This window comes from Microtus ochrogaster, chromosome 2, assembly GCF_000317375.1.
Source record: "Microtus ochrogaster isolate Prairie Vole_2 chromosome 2, MicOch1.0, whole genome shotgun sequence".
NCBI lineage: Eukaryota > Metazoa > Chordata > Mammalia > Rodentia > Cricetidae > Microtus > Microtus ochrogaster.
Window position 1 is genome coordinate 27,310,735 of NC_022010.1, and position 19,021 is coordinate 27,329,755.

The 19,021-nt window shown below is 48.9% G+C and overlaps 1 protein-coding gene across 1 annotated transcript in view; it reads right to left on the bottom strand.

Annotated features, from left to right (window-relative positions):
- Positions 1 to 19,021, bottom strand: part of LOC101979151 (S-adenosyl-L-methionine-dependent tRNA 4-demethylwyosine synthase) — an 81,678-nt gene that overhangs the window by 44,138 nt on the left and 18,519 nt on the right. The window contains exons 9-13 of the mRNA XM_005344675.2: positions 17,945 to 17,997; positions 11,438 to 11,556; positions 9,625 to 9,734; positions 1,756 to 1,933; positions 997 to 1,132 (exon numbers count right to left, since the gene is read on the bottom strand). Of these exons, the coding sequence (XP_005344732.1) occupies positions 997 to 1,132; positions 1,756 to 1,933; positions 9,625 to 9,734; positions 11,438 to 11,556; positions 17,945 to 17,997 (596 nt within the window). The remainder of the gene's footprint in view (positions 1 to 996; positions 1,133 to 1,755; positions 1,934 to 9,624; positions 9,735 to 11,437; positions 11,557 to 17,944; positions 17,998 to 19,021) is intronic.

A 19,021-nucleotide genomic window follows, 5' to 3' on the forward strand; every position in this document is an offset into this window, starting at 1 on the left:
GACACTCGGTTACTCAGGAGCTCACACCGACACACTCAGTTACTCAGGAGCTCACACCAACACTCGGTTACTCAGGAGCCTACACCGACACTCAGGAGCTCACACTGACACTCGACACTCAGTTACTCAGGAGCTCACACCGACACTCGGTTACTCAGGAGCTCACATACTCAATTCCAAAAATGTCTGGAAATCAGCTTTATACTTAAACAAAGGTTGTCTGTTGACATCCTAAGTAGGCATGCTGAATGCTGCTACCCAGCACACTGCACTATGGACCTTGTGGAGATGTTATTCTTTTTAAATGCATGACAGGAAGAAGACATCAAATGGACATAAAGTCAACACACTAAAGAGAAACCTGGTAAGAGTCACCACATGGGAAATGCCCTTTACACCTCAAAAAAATCTGAATATTTTTTTCTGAGTCCGAAAGCCAGTAAGGCTCAATGAATAAAACTGAGAAATCCTTCCTCAACGAAGTAGAAGGAGAAAACCAACCCCAAATACTGTCTTCATGCCTTGGTATGTGCCCATACATGCATATAACCCAATAATAATAAATACTTAAAAACTGAAGGTGTAGGACTGGAGAGGGCTCAGCAGTCAGCAGTACTTGCTGCTCCTGCACAAGTTTGCCGTCCAGCATCCACATGGGGAGCTCACAAACACCTGCTACCCTCCTCTGGCTCTGAAAAAACGGCTCTGTGCCTTGAAGTACTAGTTGCTCTCGCAGAGGCCCAGATTCAGGCCCTGTCACCCACACGGCCGGGGTCTCACACCCTCTTCTCAGCTCGATGTACAAGGCATGCACACAGTATACATGCAGGCAAAACACTCACACACATAAATTTTCAAAAAATAATATAAAGAAAAATCCAAAAGAAAAGCAAGTATTTTAATCTTTCCGTATTTTAAAGAAAGATGAAGTCAACACAACTCCATTCATTTTCTTTCCTTATTTACTCCTTTTTAGGATGATGTCAGAACTCTTACCTTTGCAGCTAAAGCTTTCAAACTGTCTAGGAACCGTTGCCAGAAATCTTTGAAGAGCGGGCGGTCGATCTTCTTCAGGCTGTCTTTGGTGCTGGCATCCACGCTCACGTACAACTGAGTAACTGGTGTGAGGTTCCTTGGTAATGAAAAAGGAAACAAAAGAAAAAATACTGCCTCCATCAGATCCCATGACATAAAATCTATCGTCTGGAAGAGACAACTCAGCACTGCTCTGGTCTAGAAGGGTCCATCTGGCCCACGTGTCCAAAGCACCTATTTTGTTTTCTTTCTGGCAGAGCTAGGAATGGAAGCTAAGGCCATGTGCAGCTAGGGAAGACTCCACTCCTGAGCTACAGCCCAGCCACAGTGAGTTCAGAATGCAACACAACAGGAAGTCTAATAAGCTGAAACATCACACTAATTATTTGAATCCTGGTCAATCTTTGAACACTAGGTTTCAATGGGAAGATGAAATGAAGCCTAGTCTGAGACTTGCAGCCACGGCGTAGCAGTTGGACAGTTAGACAGGGTCTCCTCATGAGTTCTGCCACGCGCTCATGCAGGTGGAAACTCCTAACTGTGTCATGTCTGGATCAACGGGCCACCTGCATCCCAGGTCACTGGAAGAATCTCCAAAGGACAGGAAATGCACCCAGCCCACACACCTTATGTGAAGAGCACTGAGCCACCACACCCACGCTTCAGAAGAAGGAATGGGTGCCTCTAGCCTCACCTAGGCTGAGACGCCAGGCAGCTCACCTGATTTCCTCGGGGAACTGTGCATTGGTGACGAGGAAGCTGGAGATCCCTTGCTGGTGGAGCAGCTTCAAAAGCCGGTTGATCTCTGGGTACATTATGGGCTCCCCCACAAGTGACAACGCACAGTGCTTGACCTCCATCCCCTCTTCAAAACGCTCTGCCTTGAGCCCTGGCACACCTGAGAACCCAGGGAAGAGCTAAGTCAGAGCAAGGCATAGACACAGCACAACACTTCCACCACCAATGGCGCTGTGACTTTAGCGGAAACTCCTTCCCTATTCTTTGAAATGGGAGCTCACTTTGTGGCCCAGGCTGGACCAGAATGCTCCTGCCTCAGCCCCAGAGCCGCGATTACAGGAGCAAGCCACCACACCCACCTTAAAACTCAATTCTCACCAGGCGGTAGTGAGAACAGGCCTTTAATCCCAGCACTCAGGAGGCAGAGGCAGGTGTATCTCAGCTGAGTTTGAAGCCAGCCTGGTCTACCAAGCACGTTCTTGGATAGCCAGGACTACATAGTGAGACTCGGTCTCAAGAAAACAAAACGCTGGGATGCAAACACAGGAGAGTGCCTGGCTCAATGTCAGCCAGCCTCACCTACTTGGTAAGTTTCAGGTCCCTATCTCAAAACAAACAAACCAAAAAAAATAAAATAAAATAAAATAAAAATAACAGGATGAGCAGAGCCTGCGGAAGGACAACTGCTTGTGAGCTCGAGCACGCACATGTGTACACACATACACAATCAGTGAGTACTGCCACTACCACCCCAACAATAACCAAGAACAGAAAATGGACTTGGAAATAAAAACATGAAGGTCCGCGCCCCTGCCCCCACCTGGGATCTAATCACCGCAACGCAGGTCAAAAAGCTAAAAGTGACAGATGGCATCTGTGTGCCCGACACTCTGCATGTGCATTTCCTGTCAGGATTTCTGAGTGAGAGTTTTTCTTGCGTTATCAAAATCTAAGATTTAACTCAAATAAATCCAAGTTTTAAATAAAACTTGATCCTTAAACTCAGTCTGTGTTGCCAAGACAACCTAGCGCTGAGCCTAACGAGCCTGGTTAACTTTAAACTCCCCGTGAGCAGCAGAAGAGAAGGTGGATCAGCCTCCGACTCCGCCTGGGGAACAAGGAAGTGCTGGCTAGGCCTTGTGGGGCTAGGCAGAGGCACCGGGCTCAAATCTGACTCTACCGAGGCCAGTCCGATACCCTGGGGCAGGGCTCTGGCCTTCTCTTCCCCAGCCAGTGCTCAACATGGTGACTGGAGAGGGAGAACAAGAATGAAATTAGGGGCTGCGGATGCGGCTCAGTTGGCCAAGTGCTTGCCCATCAGGCACTGGGTGCACACCTGTAACCCTAGCATTTGGGAAGAGGAGGCCAAAGGGCCACAATCTCAATGTTATCCTCAGCTACATGGTGAGTGGGAGGCCAGCCTGGGCCACACGAGACTGGGAGGCAGTACACACACACTCACACAAACAAAACAAAAATAAATAAGCAAAAATGAAGGCTTGCTGGTGACACGGAGCAAGACGGTGAGAGTTGAGGGACCAGGAATGTGGCTAGTGTGGTGTGAGCTGAGTCTATGTGGAAGGTGCAATCAGCACGGGTTCTGCTGACTGTCCAGAGAGAATAAGGAGGCCCACAGCGCGGCTTAGAGTGTGTGGGCAGAGCTACCGAACCCTGACCAAGAGACAAAAGCAGCAACCAAACCAACAAGGTAACCAGAAACCTAACTGACAGAGAGAGGGGAAGTACGCAGAGTGTTAAAAGTCAGACATGAAGCTGAACCGTCTGTCAGACAGCTGAGTGTATACGAAGTGTGCAAACGTGGGCTCTAAACGACTCTAAAAGAGAGGATGGTTTCCAGAAACAGCATGCACACACACACACACTCCAATTTACAAAATCTTAACCCTTCCGAGTTTTCCCAGTTTGGATGTTGCTAAGCAACTTCTGCACCACTGCCTCATCCCCGCCAGCTTTCTCATCCTGAATCGTCACCAGAAAGTTCATCAGATGAACTAAGGAGCGAACTGAAGCAGTTCACCTGGTGCTAGGATGGGCCACACGAACACAGCATGGCACAATGACACACTGGTCCCAACACAATATTCTTATTTCTTCTTGGTTACTTCGGACAGGGTCTTACTGTGAAATCCAAGCTAGCTTCAAACTATGAAGCCCAAGGTGTTCTGGAACCTGCTATCCTCCTGCCTCAGCCTCCTGAGTACCAGGTGAGTACATCACCATGCTCAAGTATCTCCATATCTGAAGTCAGGGCTAATGGGAAATGAAACATTCCCTTCTTTGTTCTCACAATGATAGAGGTCCTGGCTAAACATCTTGCTGGGAGCGACAGCCATGACAAACATTTGATGGAGACTTCACAATGTCAGGTGTGTGCACGTGTTTGCATTGGTTGCACATGTAAGATCAGAGGGCAACATCCTCATTCCTCAGGCACCAGCCCTCGTATAGAAATGGGGTCTCTCACAGCCTGTAGATGCCGAGGAAGCAAAGCCCCAGAGATCCATCTGCCTCTGTCTCCCCAGCACTGGGATGACATGCACAAGCCACTGTGCCCAGATTTCTTTTGTGGTTTGTGGGGATTGAACTCAGGGTGTAAGCTTGTACAACAAGCATTGAACTATCTCCTCGGCTCCTACAACGTCAGACTTTTGTGTTCTGCCACTCTCCACCCCTTTCGTAAATCACTTTCAGAAGACAGGGACTGGAGAGATGGCTCAGAGGTTCAGAGTACTTGCTGCTCCTGCCACGGACCTGGGTTTGGTCTGAGCACCCACACGGCAGCTCAAAACCCTCGGCAACTCCAGTTCTGGGCAGTCAGGATTTTCTATCATAAAGGATAGAACAAGGAAGCAAGCTGCACACGCTCTCTGCACCTCCGTGCCACTGACCCGTGTGGCCTTCAGCAGCCTTTTGTGTGTCTGTTCTAAGTACAAACAGGAACTCTAGCAACAAGTGTCTATTTCATCTGCATCTTAACCCAGGACCCAGGACGTGCTCAACAGTGCAGTCACCCACTTGGTGGCCCAGGGCTCACTCCCCAAGACTGTGCCCGTCCATCAGGGTGGTGTTCCGGAGGAGCACAGGCTGAGCTGCATTGAAGTCCTGACCCACTTTTGATCAATGTGCGGTTAATTGTGCTTGTGTATAACGATGCCAACAAGGGACGTGAGAAGAAAGCCAGCCTAATGCCTGGGTGGAGGAGCTGAAGAGACAATGATTGCTCACCCAACCCAGAGCACAGAAGGGAAGCATCTGAAGAAGAAGGGGAAAAAAACACAAAACGGCTCTAGGCTGGTCAGTGTGCTAATGTTAGAAAACCAGAGACAATGGGCAACAAGACCCATGACCTCAAAAGCGAAATCATGAGCTGAGCAGCCAGGCCTACTGGAAGGAGTGGGTGCCTCCCCAGCAGGGTGGGGAGCTGCTCTAGAAAACAAAGAATCTCAAGTTAGGATAAAAGCCATTCTTTCTGTTGTTGTTGGGGTATGATTCTTTGTTCTTGAGGCATGGCTACACCTAGCCCAGACAGGCCTTGGATTTAATACACAGCCAAGGCTGGCTTTGAACTCCTGATCCTACTGCCTCCACTTCCCCAGTGCTGGGACTACAAGTGTGCACCACCACACCCAGTCTAGGGCTGGAGCCCAGGGCTTCAAGCCCTCTCGTGGCTGAGCCACACCTCCAGGCTGACGTGCTATCTGAGAGTGAAGCTGTAGAGATAGGCTGGGGTGGAGGAGCCCCGACAGCTGCTAAGAGGAGAAAGGAGGACCTCATATGCACGGCGGGTGATAAAGAGGAGGAGAATGAAGCAGAAGAAGAAAAACTGTTTCTGAGAATTTCTGGTTACAGCATACAAATGCCATATTAATCTGCAGAGCCTAAATGACACTAACATGCTCCCTCTCTTCCCTTCTCTGTCTCTGTCCCCTCCACCCAGCTCTTTTTTCAGTTTTATGAGGCAAGTCTCAGACTCACCATCCTGCCTCAATCTCCTGCAGGGAGACAGCGGGGCAGACACACGTGCAGGCAACAATTCTATTCTGATGTCTCCCAATCAGCTTCTCCTATTGTTGACTTAGGAAAGGGTGTAGTTCTAACAAGGAGGTGAGCACACATCTCCTTTCGGTGCGGTGTCTGGAGCCGTGGGTGCGGTGGGGCAGGGAGAGGAGCAGCGATCCCTGAGGCCTGGGCATTACCCTACACCTCAGGAAATGAGCTCCCTCCAGGCCAGTCTCCAGGGACAGTGCAGACCTAGGGAGACCAGAGCACAGACCCCTCCTGGGCTCAAAATGAGACCCAGAGCTTCATCTTTAAGGGCAAGCTGTGAAACTGGATGCACGTCTGGAATCCCAGTATTTGGTGGGAAGCTGAGGCAGGAGGATGCAGTTCAACAACAGCCTGGCCTACATGGTGAGAATTTATCAAATAAATAACTAAAGCAAGCTGGTGCAGACTTTAGTCTCAACACTCAGAAGGCAGAGGCAGACAGATCCCTGAGTTCAAGGCCAGTCTGGTCTACACGGTGAGTTCCAGTCAGCCAGAGCGGCATAAGACCTTGTTTCACAACGACAACTGGGTCAGCAAGATGGCTCAGCAGGTAACAAGCCTGGCAACCTGCATTTAAACCACAAGCCATGTAAAGGTAGGAGAACTGTCTCCATGAGTTATCCTCTGGTTTCCACATGTATGCCATGACACTCACACACACACACTCACACAGCTACATATAAACAGACACACAAACACAAATATAACATTTTTAAAAATTAGTTACAGGACTGGAGAGATGGCTCAGCAGTTAGAAGCACTTATTGCTCTTGCAGAATCTGGGTTTGGTTCCCAGTATACCCTAACTACAGCTAGCAAGAGTGTGTAATTCCAATCCACGTTGTTTGACATCCTCTTCTGGCCTCTGTAGGTATTGCATGCCCATAGTGAACAGATACAAATGCAAATAAAAACACCTATACACATAAAACAAAAAAAAAAAATCATTTTTAAAATTCATGAAATAAAAGAGTCACCTGAGAAAACCCAAAGGAGAAACAAATCCCCTGATTTTCAAAAAAACAGTGACTAGGACTTATAAAGATTTGTTTTTGTTTTGTTTGAAACAGGACCTTACTACATAGCCTTGGCTGGCCTGAAACTCACTATATAGACCAGGATGGTCTTGAACTCAGAGTCTACATGTGCTGGCACCAAAGGCATATACCACACACCTGGCCTATGAAGATATTCATATAACAAAAGAACTTTTATTCATTTTTTTTTTGTTTTGGCTTTTTTGTTGTTGTTGCTACTACATATGAAAAGAAACTGAAGACCTTGGTGCTGGAGGAGTCAAGACCACACAGATTTAAGAAATGTCAATTCATCACTGAGAGCTGTAGTTAACTATTCTACTCAATCAGAGGATAAGCTACGTGGATGGCTGTACTTACAGTTCTAAGTGAGTTTGTCAGGTAGACAGCAAGCCATAGTAAAAGCATACATAGCAAGATACGAACAGACAAAAGGATAGGGGCTCACAGTGTCGAGCAGAAACTGAGCAGAAGTCTAAGCAGTCAGCTGGATTCCAGACAGGGCATTGTCTCCATGGCTAAGAGTCCAGCTTCTCTCTCTCCCCCAGTGAAGGCACGTTTATGTTGTGGGTGAACACTAGTGACCTCTGTTGGAAATGGGTCACCTTCCAGCCATCCTCAAGGAAACAGTGGTTCACTCTTGGGCTGTTCTGCTGTTCCCTCCCCTCCAGGTCACATATCTGCATGGGGATGGATGGGAGCTGCCCATGCACAGACAGGGGGCCTTGGAGGACACGTCATACAAAGCCATCGAGCTGCAAGAAAAAAAAACCCATCTGCCCACAGCAGGTTTCGATTCTGCACCCAAGTTCAACAGCACAGACTCCTGGAATCCTGTGAGAAGCACACAGGTGCTGGCCACAGCGACTCCTATCTGCCATTCCAGTACTCAGGAGGGTCAGTTCAAGGCCAGCCTGAGCTACACAGCAAGACCCTCTTCTCAAAAATAGAAGAGAAGAGAAAGCAAACAAGAAGAGAAAGAATTGTACATTCACAGGCTGCGGCTCGCTAGACTTCCTCTCTGGAAGGAGCAGCCATCGGCGTGTGAGCAGCCCCAGATGGCTCTGACTCACAGGAGGGTCTGGAGCCAGCGCTAGCCAGTGGAGCCAAATATATTTAAGTATTCGGCAGAACCGAGCTGGGAAACTAGAAAATGAAGGGCAGAGCTTCTGCCGCCTCAATGTGGGAAATGTGGAAAGTATTTTATTAAGAGTGCCCACTTCTCACGGGCCATTCGCTGGGAAACCCTTTCCCAAACAACTCCACCTCAATGACCATATCTTTTTTTTTTAAATGTGATTACTATTTTTTTTCTCAGACTCACTATGTAACAAGGCCTAAAACTCCAGCCTGGCCTTTAAATTCAGAGATCCATCTGCCTCCGCCTCCTGCGTTCTGGGATTAAAGGTGTGTACTACCACATCTACCTTATTTTCATTTTTAATTATGAGTATAGGTGTGTGTCTGGGGGAGAAGAGGTATGTGCACATAAGTATAGTTAGTACCTGCAGAGGCCAGAAAAGGGCACCAGAGCCCCAGAACTGGAGTGGGGGAAGGGGCTGTAAGCAGGTGATGGGAACACACCTCAGAGGCACACACCAAACCGCTGAGCCCCTCTCTCTAGCCCCACAAAAAATGTCCACAGACCAAAGTATCAGTTCAGTTCACACAGCCACCTCGTGATCACCATGAAGCAAGAGCAAAGGCTTTGAGGAATGAAGGCAAGTTGTCTCTAAGAGAAACTTCAAGCCGTGTCTCACAAGGGACTAAGCTGTGCCTGGAATTATTTAATTCTTCCATCTAATGGAAATAAAAAAGTTACAAGGGCCAAAATATACATCAAATACTTCTATCACGGTTTGGCCTCCACAAAGACTTACAGTAGAGTAGGAGACATGTGGATCCTTGTGCTCACGGATGAATAAGCACAGGGGAAATGGGAATGTTAAACACACAGGGTTGTATCTCCAAAGGACGAGATATAAACCTATTTCCAACCAGAAGGCTAGGAACAGAGGCGGTGAATAGCCTGGTGACCATTTGTGTTGTCTTGTGGCCAGGCCACACCAAATCCTCCCCCAGACCCTGTGGTGAGCTTGTTTATCTTGAGCCCGCTTCCTCAGTTACTCTATGGGACCCATCTTTATGGAAGAAGTCACTGTATGTTACTACTGTTCCCATACAGTCATGTCTTAAGCTTTGCTGTGCACATGGGACTGAGTTCCTTATCACCAGGAAACTCTTTCCAAATTGTGCTGTGCTCAATATGACTAAAATAAACTGCTCAGGGTCAGACTCTAGAAGTCTGAAACACCACTTATTGAGTCGAGTCGTGCTGAACTGAACGGCCTTATCTTTCACCGGTCCACTCTGCTAGCCTTGGTGTTTGTAAAGACCCCGCTTGGCAAAGACAAAAATCCCACTGGAAGAAGAAAAGAGGCTACTCTTCTATCATGTGGATCCAGGCGGTGCTGACGGGATTAGCATTCCTTTTCAGAGAGGATGTGGCTCGGCTGGTGGAACTGGTGGAATGTTTGCCTAGCGATCTGAGGCCCCGCTTCCATCCTCAGCAGGGATAAAACCATCTGTGGTGATATATATACCTGTAACCCCAGCACTCTGGAGACAGAGGCAGGAGGATCAGAGCGCCAAGGTCACGCTCCACCACATAGCAGGTTCAAGGCCAGCCTGAGATGAATAAGACTCTGTCTCAGAAAAAGAAAAAAACAAACAAGCAGGCAAATACCTTTGAACTGTTTAATCATGTTCTGATGGTTCTCGATGGCTTCCTTCACAATCAGTTCTGGCTGGTCCATCTTCCACCGCCATTCAGTGCCCACAGGATTGGTGTGGTGCCTGTAAACATAATGTGGAGTGCTAAGGCCTCCGCATCTGCTGTGACATCACAGCCCATCCAACAGAAAGCCAGAGTTGGTGGTCTGATAAAAGCCCTTCTGTTCAAAAGATTCTCCCTACTTGGAGTCACGGCACATGGCAGAGATGAGTGGAGAGAGGTCCTAGAGGTCCCTTGGCAACCTGCTCAGCTCTCAGCTCAGAGTCAATGTCGGGTACAGGTAGACCAAATACACTAACCTGATTCTGATTACTTATTTATAGGCATGTCTGTGGGTGTATGTGCACCTGTGTTGAGGTGTCCAAGAAGCCCGGGACAGGGTATCAGATCCCCTGGAACTGGAATTATGGACAGTTGAGAATGGCCCAACATGGGTGCAGAAAAGCAAACTCTGGTCCTCCGAAAAGGGAATAAATGCTTCTGCTGAGCCACCTCTAGCTCCTCTTTCCTGCTGTTAACCATGCTAACTGAAAACAGACACCAGCATGAGGTGACCTGTGGCCAACACGTTCGCAGTGTGGACTGACCATTCCTAAACCACACGAGGAGAGCAGAGGAGCTCACGGTTTAGAAGGGACAACCTACACCAAACACTGAGTTTCTCAGGAAGAGTGGGTGTGGCTTTTAGTTCTGTACTCCAGACTTTCATTTTGAGACAGACTCCCATGTAGCCCAGGCTGGCCTCAAATTCCCTACGGAATTGAGGATAGCCTTGAGTTTCTGATCCTGCAGCCCCCATATCCCCAGTGCTGGAATTACGCTGTGGACCACCATGTGTGGTTTATGCAGTGTTGGGAATGGAACCCAGGGCTTCATACATGAGAGACAAACACGCTACCATCTGAGCCACACCCACAGCACTTCTTACTCTTAGGCAAGTTCTTTTTTCTTCACTTTCCTTAGAATAGGCAAAACATATGGGCATCATTTCTTCCAGTTATGATGTTTCTCTGTGTATATCTGTGTGTGGTTATGTAAATGTACAGATGACCTCTGAAGACCAGAAGAGAGCATCCTATTGTTGAAATAAGAGCGGCGGGGCTGGCGTCCCCGGTACCCGGCCGCCCACATGACTAGCTTAGCTTATGCCCCGAAATAATTACATGGAAACTGTATTCTTTTAAACACCGCTTGGCCCATTACATCTAGCCTTTTCTCGGCTAACTCTCACACCTGGACTAGCCCATTTCTAATATCCATGTAGCTCACGAGCTGGCTTACCAGGAATGATCTTAACCTGCGTCTACCTGGAGTGGGAGAACCATGGCGACTCACTGACTCAGCTTCTTTCTCCCAGCCTTCTGTTCTGTTTACTCCACCCACCTAAGGGTTGGCCTATCAAGGGGCCTAGGCAGTTTCTTTATTCCTTAACCAATGAAATCAACAGATTGATATATGACACTCCCACATCATCCTATCTCGCTAGAGCTGGAGTTCCAGGCCAGTGTGAACTGCCCATGCGACAGCTGGGAGCTAAACTCAGTCCTCTCTCAGAGCAGAAAGTGCTCTTACCCACTAAGCCATTCTGCAGCCCCTAGCTGTAATGTTTAAATACGAATTCGGTTAACACCCTGACGACAGGACTACATGGGCTGACATGCTTCTGAGGAATTTCCTGGAGACCGCGCCACAGCACAGGGGCTGCGTCTGGCACACCCAGGGCAGTGCGCAGCATCTGGTCACCACCCTGTGCGTCCTCACTTACCGCCAACAGAAGACACACTTATTTGCACATGCCAAACTGGGGGTGGCCTCCATGCAGCGATGGCTCTCGATGCCATAGAACGTGTGCTTGTAGCAACCTCCTCTGCCCCGCAGCATTGACTGTGACAAGCAGGAAACGTGCCATCATTTGAGTGAACGAACAGAAACGCAACAGCGAGGCGCTGCTTCCTTGCGTGCACACTTTAATCTTCTTACTTATCATTACCGTGTGTGTCAGATGTGGGGGAGAAGGCTCAGGCAGATCACAACACGCAAAGGTCCAAAGACAGCTTCGAGGAACTGACTCTTCCTCCTCCATGTGGGCCCCAGAGATTGACCTCAGGTCACCAGGCAAGACCTTTACCCTCTGAGTCGTCTCAGCCCAAAGACGTCATCTTAAGATGACACCGTAGGGCAAGATGGCTCTGTGGTAAAAACACTTGGTGACTTGAGTTTGTTCCCCGTGACCCAGACGGTGGAAGGTGAGCCAACGCCTCTAGGTTGTCCTCTGACCCCCACATGTGCTGGGGCATGCTCGCCCACACACACACTTGTGCTTTTCCCAGCGTGTCCCCACTGTCAGCTCCACTCTCTCATCCTCGTCCTGACCCTCCAATGGCACAGATGTTGATTGAGTAGCTCATTAGTCCACAAATCCCCAAGGCTCCACTTCCTGTTTTGCTTGCTTCATGTTTAATCTACTTTGATCTCTGTGGTCCAGACTGGGTAAATCCTATTGACTAGTCCTGGGTGCAAACTGTCCCATCGATCTGCTGAGGTCAGAGCACACAGCCCGCCACCCCGCCTGACTGCTGAGCCCTCGGGAAGCCGTTTTATTCGTTTTTCTGCTTTCCTGTGGTATTGGGCCTTCCCCATTGTTTTTCTAGCCTTGCTCTTTGCTGGTCTGTTATTCGTTCGTTTGTTTGAAGACTACTGACAGCCGATTGCTGTAGCTGCCTCAGCCTGGCCCGTGCATTGACTGCACCGCTGCTGACAGCAGCTGGTTATCTTTCGTCATGACTGTTCCTGTCCTGGCTGTGACAGGTGATTTTTCTGTAGCACCCTGGGCATTCTGTCAGTGAAAAGACTCTAGACAGTGGACTCAACCTGCGGGTCTCAACCCCTTGTAGGGGTCAAGTGATCCTTTCACAGGGGTTGCCTATCAGACACCCTGAATATCAGATATTTATATCATGGTTCATAACAGCAGCAAAATGGCGGTTATGAAGTAGCAATGGAATAATCCTATGGTTGGGTTACCACAGCATGAACTGTGCTGACGGGTCCCAGCTCTAGGAAGGCTGAGATCCACTGTTCTGGAGCCCTTCCCTCTCTCACTTTCCACAGCGACTCAACTTCCCGACTCAACTTCCCTGGCCTTTACAGAGTGTGTTAAGTGATCTTGAGGAAGCCCTGGCCCCTGCTGGTCCCTGCTGCTGAGGGAGCAGGGTATCCCCACCCCCCACCACCACCCTGTTGGCCTCTCAGCCTGGGCTCTTCTGCGGTAGGGCTTCCTCTGTGAACACTCTGCAAAAAGGAGACTCTCGGCCTCCTGAGGACCTAGAGGCTGCCCTGACTGGACACTCAGGTGGCATCACCTTCTAAGAGACACCTAGTTACCATGGCACTGCTATGGTCCCATGGGGGAAGAAAGTGTCAGGCCAGCAGGGAAGGAAGCAGATCTCGGGCTAGTTACTTTGTAGAGAATGGTCTCTTCTCACTGCGACCTGACTGACTGGTATCTCCAGACAGCATGGGAACTCCGGGCCCAGCTGGACAGAAGAGCACACGCCTTATTTGTTGCTAGTGGGAATCCCAGCACCCTCTGTCAGGAGACCTGGGCTTCCTAACTCAGCTGGAGCAACTTGCCTTCACGCCAGAAAGGAGTTGAGCCTGACAAGGCTCACTGTGAGGCTGAGGCGGCGAGCACTGATCTCCATCGCCTTCTCCTTCCAGGTGGAGGACAAGAGACTTCCTGCTTCTGTGACATCCCCAGGTCTGGGGCCCCAACCCAGACAGCTGCCCCCGTATTTCCACCCCTTTCCCCAGCACACCCGAGAGCCATGCTTCTCTGGCTAAGGAGCCCCGAACTGCCCAGACATAAGGCCCAAGCCCCACTGGCATGCTCTGAGACCCAGCCAGGCTCCTAATCTTTCGGGCTAACAACCCAAGACAACGGCAGATCACTTGCTTCTCTCAGCAAGCGCATCTCCATCCCTCTCCACAGCCTGAGTGCTGCTTTGGGTCAGGGCTTCTCTGCCCCACAGATAACTCACATTTTCCAAACAAGCAGCAACCCATGACCCTGCAGTACAACTATCTAGCGTCACCCAGGTCAGGCCTCGTGACTTAATACAACACCGAGGCTGAATTACAGACTGGGGCTACTCAGTCACACACTGAGATCAGGAGAACTAAGCTGTGGTCACTCATGGAAGACCTTGCTCGGGTCTGTGACAGCTGCTGATGCTGGCCCTCACATCATCCCTGCTGTCCTCCAGGAAGTCAACAAAGGAGCTTTGTTCGCTTGTTTGTTTGAGACAGGGTCTCACATGTAACAGGATAGTCCTACACTCTCTATGTAGCCAAGGATGGTCCTGAACACATCACTCCTGAACACATCAGCTTCTGAGGATGCTGGGGTTCCCAGGGTACACCACTATACCAGTTTACCCAGTGCTGGAGATGGAGGAACCCAAGACTTCGCGCATGTTAGGCAAGCACTCTTCTAACTGAGCCACACCCACAGCCCCACAGACTTATTTATTTGTGGCTTCCCTAATCGGTTAAATGATAAAATGTTTTATTGGAAAACCATCAGCATAGTCTTATAAACCTGGTTCTCTCCTTCCACCACATGGCTCATGGTTTCTGACTCAACCAGTCAGACGTGGCGGCAAGCACCCTCACACTGAGCCTTCCTGCCAGTCCCTGGGAATATCTGTTCACAAACAGTGATGAGAAAGATAAAGAGACGGGGATAACTGATCGCTAATTGGAGAGGAGGGTGGCAAATCTGGGAGAAAAACGAGCCACAGAAGGGCAGGAAAAGTACGAAACGCCAGCACAGATCCACACCGCTGGGCAAAGCACTGCCAGTTTCCGAGTCCCGGGGCACCTTCGGGCACAACAGCTCGCGTGGAGCTGGGCTGCAAGGTTAACCTGGCCAGGTGTGGGGGTGTGCACCTATAAACCCAGGACTCAAGGGGATAGGAAGTTCAAGGCCAGCCTGGGCTACTTAGTAAGACCCTGTGTCAAAAAATGTCAAGAAATAAAATGGAAAAAAAACTGCCAGTAGAATTCTCATTAATATAATTGCTCTAAAAATTACTGCTGATATCACATAAATTGTTAATAATTTCCATGACTAAAATGAATGAATGAATGAATAAAAATTAGCCTGTAATACTCATGTGATAGAACTATTGTAGGGTTGCCTATCCACTTTCTCTGAAACTGTCACCACAGGTCTGCCATCCACCTTAGATCAGCCCTTTTAGGGCTAATTATCCCTGTTCTCAATACATCACCTATTCTGGGAGGAAGAGCTTAAAGAAGACCATCTTCAAAGTCTTATTACAAATCAGACACAGGGCTAGAGAGATAGCTCAGCAGTTAAGACCACACGGTCCTCTTGCAGAAGCGCCAAGTTCCGTTCCCAGCACCCACATCAGGCAACTCACAATCACCTGCAACCCCAGCCCCTGAGGACTCGATGCCTTCTTCTGGCCACTGGGGGCACTACACTCATGTGAACATATACACACGCACACACAAACACACACCCTATAAAATTAAAATTAAAATAAATAAATTAGAAACAAAACATGGGCCTTAACAAGTTATGGGGCTTCAAAGCAGAAGTTCTATTTTCTGTGGCATTCCATCCCAAGCCCCAACCAAGTGACATCTCGGGACTCTACACACCAATTCCAATTTATAAACGAGGCCTGAGTCCCTGTTGGTACAGACTCTGTTCTCACCTTCCCCACTGGGACAGAATCCCTGGGACTCTCAGCCCTACTTGAGGAAGGAAGGGCTGCTTCCGTCTTTGTCTCATTATATACAAATAAGCCTGGCTTTTTCACTGCTGCCCCTGCAGAGTAACTTCAAATCTTTCTCAGTTTAAATGTGTCCGTTTAGGTGGACCGGCTGTGAATGTGATAAAACGCTTGCCTGGCACATGCAAGGCCCTTGGTGTGATGCTCAGTAGCACACACGGAAGGAAGAGCAGGAAGAAGAGCAAAAGGAGAAACAGCAAGGGACAGAGAAAGAGGAGGGGGGAAAAAGAGGGAAGGGGAGGAGATGCAAGAGGAAGAGGAGGAAAAGGAGGAGAAGCAAGCGATCCAGACTCAGCAGCTGGCCCCTCCCCAAGCCATCCACACTGAAGCATCACAGCATTTTTGCACGGAAATACATATTTAACATAAAGTGCTTCCTCTTTCATTTCATTACAGATTGGATGAAACACCAATTTTCAAAATTATGCTTGTGATTTACTCTCTGAAAATTGAATTTAGCAGTAGTAAGAGGGACGCTGCACATTGCTGGGTATGCACAGACGGCACTGAATCTGACATGACTGAAAATCACTGGACTGGAAAAAAGAAAAGTGGGGAACGCAACATGTGGGACTCATTAACCAATGTGCAGCCTGAGCACGCCGTCCCCAAAGGTAGTGGGAAACCAGAAAGGATCAGAGGAAAAATCTCACAGAATATTTGTACCTTAAGGAAGAAGGAAAAAGAAAAAAAAAAAAAAAGCTCTTCAGGGTGTGGATCAGTGGGTGGAACGCTTACTCAGCATTTACCCAGTGCTTAGGAGGCCCTGGGTTCGAGCCCTAGGACCAGACAAACCAGGTATGTAATTCCAGCATTTGGGTGGTAGAGGAAGGAGAATCGGGAGTTCAAGGCCATGATGGAGGAAGGTCATTGGTTGATTAAATAAAGAAGCTGCTTGCCCTGATAGGTTAGAACGTAGGTGGGAGGAAGAGGAAGTGAGCTCAGAGACTCGACAGCTCTCCTCTCGGGGCCAGACGCCTCAGAGAGACATGATGCTCCACTCCTGCGGGCAGAGGCGAGAGCTCTGCTCTCTGAGACACACGCGATGAAGCTCCGACCCAGGATGGACGTAGGCTAGAATCTTCCCGGTAAGCGCACCTTGGGGTGCTACACACAGATGATTAGAAATGGGCTAGTCCAGGTGCGAGAGTTAGCCTAGAAGAGAATGGGCCAAGCAGTGATTAAAAGAATACAGTGTCCGTGTAATTATCTCGGGTAAAGCTAACTGGGTGGCGGGACACAGCCCACAGCTCCTATTACTACAAGGCCATGCTCAGCTACATAAAGAGTTTGAGGCTAGCCTGGACTACATATGACCCTGTCTCAAAAGTAAATAAATAAATCAATAGGCTGAGGCAAGAGAATCATGAATTTGAGACCAGCCTGGGTTACAGAGACAGACCTGAGAAAGGGCTCGTGGGACCGTGGAGAGTGGTAAGGGAGAGGTCCCTCCTTACACTGCTGGTACAACCACTTTGAAAAGTAGAAAGTTCATTGAAAGAAAAAATGTTCTAGTTACTGTGATCCAACAATGACACCTGGAAGTGTACACACCACACAAAGTCCTGTACACAGAGCGAGGCCCCCAGCAGCACATTCTCAACATCCAAAGCACACAAGTGACCCGAGGAGTGCCCACCAGCTGCTCAATGAACAGACAAGGTGTGGCACACAGTGTCCTCGGGTAGCACGGATGTGCCACAGGAACAGCACAGCGAGTGACAGAAAGCAGGCACAAAGGGCCACACATACAAGTCCAGTCATCTGCAATATCTAATCAGCCACTTAATGTAGAGACAAAAGGCAGATCAATGCTTCACGGGAGCCGGAGGGAGACTCAAGAGTGGACACCGCAGAGGGCGCGACCTTTCCTTCAGAGGTAAGAACACCTACAGTTAGACTGCGGTGAGGGCGATGGATGTGTGCGCTAGGATACCCTACGGATACGCTAGGATACCCTACGGATACGCTAGGACGGATACACTAGGATACCCTACGGATACGCTAGGATACCCTACGGATACGCTAGGATACCCTATGGATACGCTAGGGTACCCTACGGATACGCTAGGATACCCTATGGATACGCTAGGGTACCCTACAGATACGCTAGGATACCCTATGGATACGCTAGGGTACCCTACAGATACGCTAGGATACCCTACGGATACGCTAGGATGAGGGAGTTATGCTGCAGGTAAAGCATAGTTCATCAATGCCGCTGACAGGGCACGGGGAGTCAGTGACACCGTTCAGAGAGTACAGGCCCTGCTGCCAAAGCTCACGACCTGAGTCCAGTCCCCAGAGCCTACAGGGTGAAGGGGAAAACCAACTCCTGTAAGATGCGCTCTGACCAGATGTGTACACATACATATGCACAAAATAAATGGAAATAAAAAATAAGTTGCAGAAAATAGCAGTGATATTGGAATAAAACCAATAAATACCTTTGTCCATCTGCAAAGCTTCACACCAGAGTGGCTGCCAATCAACTGGTACCCTACATGGAAAACCAGGGAACAAAAAGAGAAGTGAACACAGAGTCTCATGACAAGAGGGGACACTTCAGCAAGGCCACTTTTCTTTACCACAGTCAACAGCACTGCTACAGAAAACAGTTTAATTTGCCCAGGTGAGAGAGCTTTCTTTTGTTGGTTACTAAGTCTGACTTGTGACCAGGTCTCACTGAGTGGCCCTAGTCCTCCGTAAAGTGCCAAGGTGGTGGGCTGTGAGCCACCAGCCTGACTACCATGAGAAATGGCTAAAATCTACCCACGGTGAGCAGGAGTTCAAGGGCATCCTCAAGTTTGAGGCCAACCTGATCTGGGCAATGTCTTGATTGAGACTTCCTTCCTTAGGTGACTTTAGGCGGTATCACGTTGACAGTTAAAGCTGACTAGGGCCTGTCCAAGAACACACTGGTCTCAACAACTACAGAGTACATGTGACAGTGTGGATGAGCTATGTCCCCCAAAGGCTCACATAAATGACTCTGTATATCCATATAAAATGTGGAGTCCACATATGAGAGGAAAATGCCATTGTCTTTCTGAGCCCCGCTTACTATAATGATCTCAACTGTCAACTTTTTCTACAGAGATTACAGACATATAATTTCATTCTTCTTTTAAGAGTCAACAAAATATATATGAACAATTTGTTTCCCCGTTCATCCACTGACTCCTGGCCAGGCTCCATCCACGTCTCGGCTAGCTGGTAACTGTAGCCCCTTGACGACAGAACTACAGTAGTCATGCTTGTGCAGGAATCTGTGGTACTCTGACTTAAGAGTCCTTTGGGTGAGGCTGGCAAGACAGCTCAGTAGATAAAGGCATTTGCTGCCAAGCCCGAGTTCACTCCCTGAAACCCAGACGGTGGAGAAACCTCTCTCCTGTTTCCAAACTAGCTACTTCCCACTCTGAGGTCTCTCCCAGGCAGTCCTGCTGCCCCGAGGCTCTATCTCACTACAGACCCGGAAACATGGACCACATGAGCACGGGTCCCATGAGCATGGACCAGATGAG